Below are 11,606 nucleotides of genomic sequence, written 5' to 3'. Positions count from 1 at the left end.
GTAAGTAGTAGTACGACATACTATCTGTGTGTGTGTGTGTGTGTGTGTGTGTGTGTGTGTGTGTGTGTGTGTGTGTGTGTGTGTGTGTGTGTGTGTGTAGGTTGCCTGAATATAATAATCCTCACAGTTAAATATATTATATAGTTCCTTGAAAGGAGTAGCCCATGATAAGAATATATTTTAAAAAGTCAAATGAATTAAGTTATTGTAAATGCTTGTTTTTGCATTTCAGAAAATGTTGTTCGTTTACCCTCAGACGGTAATATGGTACTCTCAGATCATGTTGCATTCCATTTCAATAGCAAAAATGTTTGAACCAATTATTTATTATTGCCTTATTTTCTCTTCTGTATGTTTACTATTGTTGGAAAAGCAAAGATATTTCACATCAGATTACTCAAGTCATTGATGGAATAAATTGATGTGTGTGTGTGTGTGTGTGTGTTACCCGCTCTCTCCTGCTGTGTAGTGACGGCAGGGTTGCAGATTGGTCAGAGGGGTTCTCCCAAAGTTCTTCTGGAGAGAGGGGACAGAGAGGGAGGGCAGAGGGGGACGGTGCTTTACCTTCAACATCTGACATCACGTAGATTCATTCTGTACCTTTGTGATGTGTGTAAACGTGATGATGACATGGATTTGATATTTTTGAAGATAAATAACAGTATCAGAGGAGCTTTGCTTACTTTAGTAAAGAAACTGAAATTAACTGAACTCTAGTTACTTCCTTATGAGCTGAATACAAAAGAGTAATAACGGGATGTTCCTGAGCAGGTCGCCCGTACTGATCGTAGCTCAGGTGATAACCCGGGGTCCCGCCCATTGACTGCATGGGATTATGTAATGTTAGTACACTGTATATGAATGTACATTCTAGGGTCCCTCCAGCCTGACTGCATGGTGAGTGCAGTGAGGTGAACTGTGGAGCTGTGGATATGCTGCACTACTCCTCAGTAACTGAGCTGTCTCCATGCTGGCTGTATGTCATTAGTCATATGTCACTAGAAGCTAACAGCTAGCACGGACGTTAGCAGGGATCTGATCTGCTCTTTCGAATGACAAGCTACTGTTTAACACAGAGCCCTGTGACTGCTAAGCTCCAGCATCAGAAAGCATGCTGATGTTAACAATTAAACACTATTTCAAATTAAACCTACAGTGGCACCTTGGGCAGGTCTGTGGGTCACTGAATGACAACATGCTAATGCTAACATGTTAGCTCCCGGCTGGCTGTGAAGGCTGCTCTTACCCGCACGCTGCTGTTCGCCCCTCTCAGACAAGCCCTCAGCATGGTCCAAAATCACTTTGCTTCGCAAGTGATAATATTTTAACCTGCACAGTAGCAGTACGTGTTTTCTCCTCTCGTCCTTCTTTTCGTTTCTACCCCTCTTCTTCTTTGTATTTTAGTTTGTGTGCGCCATACTGCCTCCCTGGTCAAAAGTAGAACTACAAGCTTCCCCCCGCAGAGCAGGGTGTGCTGCTGCAATACCACCCCCAATGTATTTCCTTTTCCAAAGAATTCATTGTTTACGGAGACTTTTTACTGCAGTAATGCTTCTTCTATTGTGTTTTGGTGCTTTTATGACTTCTTAACACGTGGCTTTGTGTGTTCATTTATCATTGTACGATTCCTATGATGATGTTTTATTGTTTTGTCAAGCACTTTGTCTGTGAAAAGCGCTTTATAAATAAACTTTACTTACTTCTCTATGTAGTTGATCAGTTTATCAATATCCATAAATGAGCGATAGACAAGACTTCTTTAAGAAGGAGGTTGAAAAGAATCAGATTTACATTTGAAAATCCCTCACCATAATGAAACTAGAGTTGCAGGTATGGTAGCTCTGCACCTCGGTTTGCAGGGCTGTTATAACAAACATCATTGGACATAACACATGTAGCCCAGAGGCTCCGCTGCAGAGCCCCTCCACACTGATGCAACTCATCAGTCCCATCACTACAACCCTTCAAACGGCTCATAGAAGTCAATGCAACATTGTTCTTTTTTTTTATTTGAAAAAACCATAAAGGAACCAGAAAAACCCCAAAACATTTGCAATAAAAACAACTAATACAAAAACAAACCACAACCCAATAGAACTGAAGTAATGCTCTTCGGTGTTTAACATGTACATCCTTGGGAAAGTTATTGTCAATATGAATCATTAAAAATACTTTGGTTTGCCCCACGCATTTAAACAATGGAAGGAAACTTTTGAGTTGAGTCAGTATCTATGTATTCCTGCATTACCATCAGCAAGGATCAGTGCTACGTTTTCTTTTGTGAACACCAAATCCCAACTATCTGAAGTGGCCAGAGTTAAACATGCACCTGTTACATCTTGCCACAAAAGAAGACTCCCTGAGCAGGCTGGGAATCTGTAAAAGGTCCCAACCTTTGGATTAAGAAGCACTGGAAAAAAAGGAAGCCTATTGAATATTTATGATTGTGAATAAAGACATTACACATGGGTCGTAAATATAAATGACAGTGTTGAACCAATGCCAACTGAGACACAGAGGGAGCAGATTGAACCTAGAACAGTCACTGTGGGGACACGGTGGGCTGCGAGGAGTGTCAGGGAAGAGATGGATGAACATTTGGGAGGTGTGTCAACATGTTTGATTTCTTGTCCACAATGAGCTACGCCAACTCCGGCTGCACTGTGGTTTCAGTCTTCTGTATTTTAACTGGAGTACCCGAACAGTCGTCTTCACCCTGAGCGAGAGAGAAACAAAGCAATCAATAAAACGGAAAGGCTCATAAAGTACCAGGATTCTTTACCTGCACTTTTGGTTTGGTTTTAGAAACTTGGATAGATGTATGCTGACAGAGGAAGCTGGACATGTGTCAGTACACACTTGATTCAGATGACTGAAGATTCATTTGTATGGTCCAAATGGACAGGAAATGTGGAAACTGTGTATCATGTTAAGAGATATGTAACCAGGTTAAACATATTCCCATTAACTTAACGGTGGCTGTTTTCTAAAGGATATCATTCATAGATTTATTGGAAACATACATGTCCAAGTTGAATTGTGCATTTGCCTGTAAACACTTTTGCATTTTCAGCTGACCTGCTCTCTCCTTTCTTCTAATTATTCTGATCTCATAGTGAATTCAAAGTTATCAATCTTACCTCCAGGGAACAGCTGTGTGTGGTAAGAGAGGCTGGGACATTCTGGAAGTCTGGGAAATCCAGCTCAATGTCCATGACATCATCGATTCCCAGCTCCTCACTGGAGAGCAGAGGACAAACAACAACATGCCCATCAGCAAACAGACAGAACACAGAGTCTACAGCATGGAGGCAGCATGTCATCGGACCAAAGCACTTTACAATTCAATATCGGCATCCGCCAGAAGTAAACATTTCTTTCAATATGACAGGCCAGGTGACATGGGCTGGGCAACCAGATGAGGTAGTCTATGAATCACTGCCTGCCGGACCACATAGGGGGGCTCTATGTGTATAGCCTTTGCATTGTATTTGAATAATAAAACATGGTATTTAGAGGTGCCATTCAAAGCCCCCCAAGGAAACCCTTCAGAGAATATTCTTAAAAACGTTACAAAAGGACAGTAACAGGGAACATGCAGGGAAACAGGGGTAATGTAGCACTACAGTGAGTAGGCAGATCTGAACAGGTTGGCTTTGAGGAGGGACTTGGATGTGTATAAATATATATATATATACATTTAAATATAGAATTTTCTATGTGGCCCTTGAGTTAAGATGTGTTCAAATCATCGTTAACAGCCTTGTAGCTTCAACAGTCTTATCCCCCAGCTGTGTATTGGGATGACCTTGATTGTCCATTCAGCTTTCCCCAACATTTATAAACACTATACACACACACTGCGATTATTCGCAAATTAAATTGCACTTTAAAAAAAGGCACCTTAAGAGGTATGTTTCTATTGAAATCATACACTGTATACATAAATACACTCAACATGGGAGTGGATACATATGATTGATTCAGACAAAATGTATCTTTTTATTATGGCAACAATCCCAAAAAGTCTCATTTAAGGTAAAGGGACTGCTAGAAAAATTTGATCAACATTTAGCAGCTGTGATCAAAACTGTATTATGTCTGATCATAATACAGTATTTTTACGAGTGTGTGTTGAGCAGGACTTTGACTTGTTACAGTGCATTTACAATGTGGTACTGCTTCTTTGACTTGGGTAAGTGTGTGTGTGTGTGTGTGTGTGTGTGTGTGTGTGTGTGTGTGTGTGTGTGTGTGTGTGTGTGTGTGTGTGTGTGTGTGTGTGTATGTGTGTAGAGCACCATCTGGCGGGGATTTGAAGCTGAACTGTTCTTTCATTATCGATACCGATATGTTTATTAGGATTCTCAAAGTGGATGCGTTAAGCCGTTAACATGCATCTCTGTTGAAAGCCTAATCTCTTCTTACATGTCATCAAGGACTTTGTCTTGACCCTCCTCTGTTGGGGGGTCCCAGGCGTGCAGTTTGACCTTCCACAGTTTTATCTGCTGGTCCCAGGAGCGACGGCTGTACTTCCTGAACTTATTTGGAGTCTTGGGGTGAACACCCGGCTGACGAATATGTCTAGAAACAAAAAGAATGGAAACAGAAAAGTACAGATCAGAAATCACTTTTTTTGCCAAGTAGGTTTGCACTTACAAGGAATTAGGGATGCCAGCGATTATTCGTTACAGTCTCCATAATCGAAAATTATTTTTTAAATTCTATTTTATTTATATATTTTTTTATTATTATTTATGTGCGTTGAATAATCGATTATTATTCGCCAGGGCTGTCCGATTTTGATAATGGTCAGTTTCAGGCATCCCTACAAGGAATGTGTGGTGGTGCAAACATATTATCGTTTTATAATATTTGAGTCACTTTAAAACATGCATTATTGTTCAAAAACTGTCAATATGGTTGTAGTGCTGTGTGAGGCTGTGTGTGTGTGTGTGTGTGTGTGTGTGTGTGTGTGTGTGTGTGTGTGTGGACCTACTTTGGAACTTCTTTGATGTACCGATCATAGGCCAGTGTATTCTTTCCATAGTTGATCTGTTTCTGTCGCCTTAGCAACACTGCCTCATCAGTTTCAATGTGTTCCCCCTCTTTTGAGTCGCAGCTGGAACACAGACGGACAGGTGTTCTCACACACACAGACTCCAACAATGAAAAAGGTGCAACAGAAGTGGACATACCTCCCCGATGAGCCAGAGGAGATCTTCCTCTCTCTCTGGGTGACCTCTGCACCCAGTATCCTCCTCCTGTAACTGAACAGTGCACACACAGTCAGTCACAATCAAGACTCAGTGGAAAGTGTGCTGTGAACCACTGGGATAGAAGCAGAGTGTGGTTACCGCTGCATGTCTCTGTGTACGTCTCTCTTCATTTCATCATTCTCCACCTGACTGCCCCAGTCAGCCTTTCTGCCGCAGCGAGACACCGGGCCTGTGCCCTCTGGAGTGGTGAAACTAGGGAGGAAGCACAAGGGGGGTGAACCAGCATTAACACACAGAGGGGAATGGAATTACTGTTGCCACAGTGCAAGTAAATGTAGTTTAAGCCACAAATAGCCATCCCTGGCCCAGAGGGCAAATGATGAGATAGAAACACAAGATGGATATGAAGAGAAGAGAATACTAGAAGGAGATAATCACGAGGTCATTCACCCCTTGTTGCCAAATACTACAGAAATAGAGCTAACAGTTTGGTTTAATGATGATCGTCCAGAGCTTCTAACCTTCAGATCACCTTACTGAAATAAGTCAAACAAACTGTTCATATCTAGCCCTGATATTTCATCTGCACGTTGGTACACACTCTGCAGTGCTTTTTGCTATTCTGGTAAATGTGCAAGTTGCAAATTGTGTCAAGTTGAATGTACTGTTTTTATTGCAGCTGTATTCTCTTACCTAGCATTTCTGCTGTCGGAGTGCCCACCCTTTTCTCGACCAGCGTCCTCCTCTCTGTTGGCCCGCAGGCTTCCGTCGACCCCTCTTTTCCTGCAGTGGGACCACCGGGACGGACCAGAGCTCCTACACAGTAGAGACAAGTAAAGATAGCATATTATTAACATGGAACTTTAGGTTCAACGTCAATTTAGTAGCCCTTCAGTGCTAGTGTGTCTCTAATCATTGTTTCTATCTGTTCAGACACACACAGTGGGTGAATGCCGACTCCACAGAAAACGGTCAGGAGATGCAACTCCGGAAATTGGGTCAGTCTTTGTTATTGGGTGGCGAATGGACGAATAATATGCTAATCTATAACTAATCGTGGTAAGGTCAAGTGATTTAAAATCACAGGTGGGAGAATACTCAGATCTGGTACTTCGAAGAAAAAGTAGAAGTACTCAGATCTGGTAACTTGAGGAAAAGTAGAAGTACTCAGATCTGGTACTTGAGTAAAAGTAGAAGTACCAGAGTGTAGGAATACTCTAGTTACAGTAAAAGTCCTGCATTCAAAATGTTACTCAAGTAAAAGTAGAAAAGTATTATCATCAATATAGTGAAAGTAGCGACAGTAAAAGTAGTCGTTAGTGCAGATTGGTCCATTTCAGAATAATATATATGATATGTTTTATAATGATTGATCATTNATATTTTATTGTAATGTAGAGACAAGGCTCTTAGCGACAATCATGTATTGCGTTACAATAATTATTATATGTAAAAAAAAAAAAAAAAAGTCTAAATATGATATTTGGCCTCAAATCATCTGAGGCCTGGCGCACCCCCTGCGACCTTTGGCGCCCCACCAAGGTTGGGAACCACTGGGAGATGCTGAGAACCCTTTCTCACCTGTTTCTGGAGGGGGCCACCGTATTGAGAAGCGGGTCCCAGAGCCAGACCCAGCAGCCGGTCTGAGTACGGAACATTGGTCTCCACGGCCGCTCGGAACTTGTGATCCCATTTGGCGTACAGTATTGTTCCTCCAATGCCCCCACCAACTGTCACCAGGCCAGCACATATTTAGACTTTTTTTTTTTTTTTTTACATATAATAATTATTGTAACGCAATACATGATTGTCGCTAAGAGCCTTGTCTCTACATTACAATAAAATATTAAAAATAATTAATTAATTAATTGAATACCAAAGGAAGTTAGTAGCTAATATAGGCATAAAAAGACAGAGATGTATAATTCTTTCTTTAATAGAAATGTTTCTTCTGCCTGTAAAGTGTCCAAACCAGGCTTTTCTGAATAAGCGCATTTTTAAAACATAGTCATTGTCCATGCCGGTTTCAGTTGGATTATTTGTCACAGTTGCTCCAATCAGATCGGTCTCCTCCATTTTGTAGATTATTTACGACTTTTGAATCCACATAAACACATCGGCAAAATCCGGCTTACCTTGAGCAACTTCCAACTGGAGTCATTTGGGGGGGCTCTTGGGAAAAAAGATTGGGAACCCCTGTCCTAAGCGCTATCTGAAATCTGTTTTTGGTGAGATCGGAGTGTTTTGAGAATGACGTGAGACATTATTGCTAGTCCAGCTTTACAGCCTCCATGTTTTATGTTGCACTTTTGCAGACTATTTTCAATAAATCTTAAAAGCTACATCTGGGAACACCGTATATCAGTGGCAGGGCTTCTCATGTGTATTCATTCATTCAAAAGGAAAAGCTTCATCAGGTCATGCTAAGAGGAAGTACCTGTTGAAGATGTATGAATCTATTTACAATTTCTAATATAGTCGTCTTTTAGTGGAGGGAAACTGAAGTCCAGGGCTGATATCAAACAAACGTCTTCCTGCAGGACTCAAAATGAAAGATGTCTTGCTAAAGGATCAGGGCTCAAAGACTGTATATAGAAAGGTAGAGCTACACAAACACTTTTGAGACTGTCAGGTTAAAGAACTGCTTTTCCTGCTCTTTAGACGGAGATTGCACAGCATCCCTCTATGATGGATAAACCGCCAAAGGGGTCCAAAGCTAAGACGGAGAAGAAGTCTTCAGAGAGCCCAGCCGCAGAGGGGGGGGCCGTCCCAGCTCAGCATGCTCTCAGCATAGAGGGTAGGTCTCCATCGGGTTCAGACCCTCATCATCAGCCTCTTTGTACCGTGCAACATGTGTTGTGGGCGGTGGCAGCAGAGTGATTTCCACTATAATGATATCCCCATTCTAACTGTTAACTGTATGTTAACAACTTAACTCAACCATATTTGAAACAAAGCTGCACTCATGTTGCTCTTATTTTACGAAGAATGACTTCTCCAACTTAACACCTTTCTACAGAGTGACATGGATCATTGTTGGCCTTTAAATTAGTAGTGCCTCTGTAATGGGACACGCTCGTGCTCCACTGCCGTTGATCCTACCGCTTGCTAACAGCAGTTGCCATTGGAATGTAGTATCTACCGTCTGACTGTAGCACAACATCTTCAAAACTGTTACAAATGTATATTTAGTAAATTGTGTAATTTTTTATCCATGCTTCTTAGTTAATATAAAGCTGTCTTTGGCTCTTTTCTGCTGTATCAAATGCAAACTTCCCCTCTGTGGGACAGATACAGATGTTCTGATTCTGAAGTTATGTCTCCTGATGCAGATTTCCACAGGGTCCACATGCTTGATGTTAGCATAGCCACCAAAGCTAGTCCCACTAATCAGTTACTAGATTTAGAGCAAACTACGTCTACGTCTTGACTCCAAATATTAATTGAAATTATTTTATTGACTTGAAAATAATCGTAATGCGCCTGCTCAGAAAATAAAACTTCCACGGCCCACCAACGACTGGAACTGTGGCAGCAACAACTTAATTTCAAATAAAGGCAGCTCTCATGAATGTTTTCTGTGACCAGGGCCAGACTGGGACAATAAGACCAGTTTTTTGTGCCATTTTGCTGGATTTATTTGTCAATATTTACAGCGTTGCTGCCCATAGTGATAGCCCTCTAAATCTACTACCCAAAAATAAACATATGGAGATGGGTTACTATTTTAAAAAAAAAATGCAAATCTATTTAGGAACCTATTCGTGTGAACATATTTTAAGTGGGGGCGGACCTCAAATCCTATAGGGGGGTCCTGGGGGCATGCTCCCCCAGTAAGATATTTTTTTAAATGTTGGACTTAAATGCATCAATCTGCTGCACTTTGAGGGGGAAATAAAGAGACTACAACCATATGAAACAGAACTGTATACATTTAAATAATCATAACCTCATAAGAACATGACCATATCCAATAGGAAAAACATTGAAACTTGTTTATTTATTTGTTTTTGGTTCATTTATAGTTGTGAGTGTGTCTGGGCTCCTGAACCAGCCTCACCTGTCTCCCCCGTCTCCCTTCTCCTCTTTGAGGCAGCAGCAAAGACTAGTTTTAGCTCTCAACAAGTTTTAAAAGTGTATCTTACCTTTTTTCACCTAACGTTTTTTTATTATTATTCATGCATATTTTACTAATCACTCCCCCTTCAAATGGAAATATGTGTTTACACAAAGGGTGACCAAACCGTTTGAGACCCACAGAGAACTTAGACTAAGTTAACTATCTAAACACTCAGAGTCCTTTACCTCACCTGAGCTGTAGTTATCAGTCTCTCAGTCTGACAGGAGAGGACTCTCCTCCACCTTGTTGTTGAAACAGCTCCTTATCACCGACTGAATTTAGAAAAAACGGGGTGACATTCATGCATGGAACACCCTGACGCTCCTTGCCATAAAGTTCTAACGACATCACTCTCTGTGGCATCTGTTCATTGACTGCAACTGAACTTAAGAAATATGCAGGAGTACGTCCGATACGATTCACGTCCTTTGACCCGACCCGTAACTTAGATTTTGACCCAACTTTTGAACTGCGGTCACGACGACACAGGGCCCTTGGGTGTCAGTATGGAAGACGGAGCGTACCGAGGAATCAGACCCACACACGACTCGCCTACACGTACGTCGCGCGAAGGAACGAGGTTATTCGGACGTTTTCACCGAAATCGTCCGACCGTGCCTCACAGTCTGCCGACTATGTCGACGGTGGTTGTGTGTGGTGGGTGTTGTGTGGTTGTGTGTGGTGTGTTGTGTTGTGTGGGGGTGTCGGTGTTGTGTGGGTGTGGGTGTGGTGCGGTGTGTGTGTGGTGTGTGTTGTGGTGTTGTTCTCGTGGTGTTTTGTGGTGGGTGTGGTTGGTGTGTGTGTCGTGTGTGTGTGTGTCGTTGTGTGGCTGTGTTGGTGTGTGGTGTTGGCTGTGTGTTTGGTGTGTGTGTGTTGTGTGTGTGTGTCATCCTCAATTGTACAAAAGTAAGTTTTATTTAATTAGTTGAAAATAAGTAAGGTGCAAAGACTCTTACACACACACACGAGCGAGTACAACTCCTGAGACAAGGAGCACCAGAACAACCCCGCAGATCGACCATGGAGGAGGTGCCCCGCGAGGAAGTCCGGCAGACTGCGGGCCCGAGACAGAAGTCCGAGGAGGTGCGACTGTGACGGTCATAGGTATACCACACCGTGAGACACGTGAGGAGATCTCTGTACGTGTTGCCGTACAGTAGAATGAAACAGTAAAGTTGGGAACTTCAGAGACCTCAAACACGCAAGTGTTTGCTACGTGGTAACAGTTCGTAGTACAAAAATGATTGCCATAGTCTATAAAAAATAAAGCCGTAGTAAAAACTGCACACTATGTTACTTTAATTTTTATAAAGTAAAACAAAGACAACAGAGAGGTATCATAGATTCCCTCTATTCGGTCGGGGAAACAGTCGCGTAGAGACAAAATTACTGCCATTTGTGGTTGGCCTCGGCACTAAAAGCGTACCGAGACTTATCACCTCCAAATCCCAAGTCTCGACTCACGATATTGCAGTCGACCCCTTATAAACCCCTAAAACTCAAAAAGGTAAATACATTTTGTGTAGACATCGTCGGTGGTCGGTGTCGTAATTAGACGAATGGTATCTACATGTAAGTTTACACGAAAAGACTAATACGAAATTCTATAGTTCCAATGTCTCCAGTCTCCAGTGGAACGTACGACGACGGAGGCTCATGTCCCTCGTCTAACTCCTGGGAGTGACTAACCGACTCACTACACTCACCGGAATGACCTTGGAGACCTACCCTCCCTTTGTTGTGTCGCATCACACACACATATTACTATACTTACAGGCACGTAAATGTCCTTATCCATACTGTCTGTAAAACAATCATCATAGTATGTATACGATGGCAACGTCTGGTAATAAACTCATTTTACTTCACAAATTCCTGAACCTTGTCTTTGACCACTTGCTGGTCTTGTGCAGTGTCTGTCCGGGCCTGACCGGTTAGCCCTCCTGGCCCTCCAAAGGCACCGGACCGGACACTTTCGACCGGACGACCGGAACTCCAAAAAAAAAAAAATACATACATACATACATAACACTTCGTTGCGACGCGTTTACACCCAACTGAGACGGAGTGTCTAACACTGACCGACAGATGTAACTACCACCCGACGGCTGTACCGTAAAAGTAAGTCTAGCTTGTGATACGGAGCTAACCAGAGACACACAGTAAGTTCGAGCTCTCCCACACACAATCACACAAAGCGACTCGCTCGCTCTCCGTCGCGCGCGTCCAATGCACATACAAACGACAATCGTAACCACGATCGCGACGTC

At 42.3% G+C, this 11,606-nt stretch overlaps 1 protein-coding gene across 1 annotated transcript in view; it reads right to left on the bottom strand.

The window, feature by feature from the left end:
* Positions 1-1,969: 1,969 nt before the first annotated feature.
* Positions 1,970-11,606, bottom strand: part of LOC104967163 (histone RNA hairpin-binding protein-like) — a 10,640-nt gene continuing 1,003 nt past the window's right edge. The window contains exons 3-9 of the mRNA XM_010796579.1: positions 5,910-6,032; positions 5,355-5,468; positions 5,196-5,267; positions 4,997-5,119; positions 4,426-4,581; positions 3,141-3,240; positions 1,970-2,716 (exon numbers count right to left, since the gene is read on the bottom strand). Coding sequence (XP_010794881.1) covers positions 2,642-2,716; positions 3,141-3,240; positions 4,426-4,581; positions 4,997-5,119; positions 5,196-5,267; positions 5,355-5,468; positions 5,910-6,032 — 763 coding nt within the window. The 3' untranslated portion in view covers positions 1,970-2,641. The remainder of the gene's footprint in view (positions 2,717-3,140; positions 3,241-4,425; positions 4,582-4,996; positions 5,120-5,195; positions 5,268-5,354; positions 5,469-5,909; positions 6,033-11,606) is intronic.

Source organism: Notothenia coriiceps, unplaced genomic scaffold (genome assembly GCF_000735185.1).
Source record: "Notothenia coriiceps isolate Sejong01 unplaced genomic scaffold, NC01 NC01_scaffold00037250, whole genome shotgun sequence".
NCBI classification, from domain to species: domain Eukaryota; kingdom Metazoa; phylum Chordata; class Actinopteri; order Perciformes; family Nototheniidae; genus Notothenia; species Notothenia coriiceps.
Note: the sequence above shows the minus strand (reverse complement) of the source record. Positions and strands in the feature narration are given on the sequence as shown.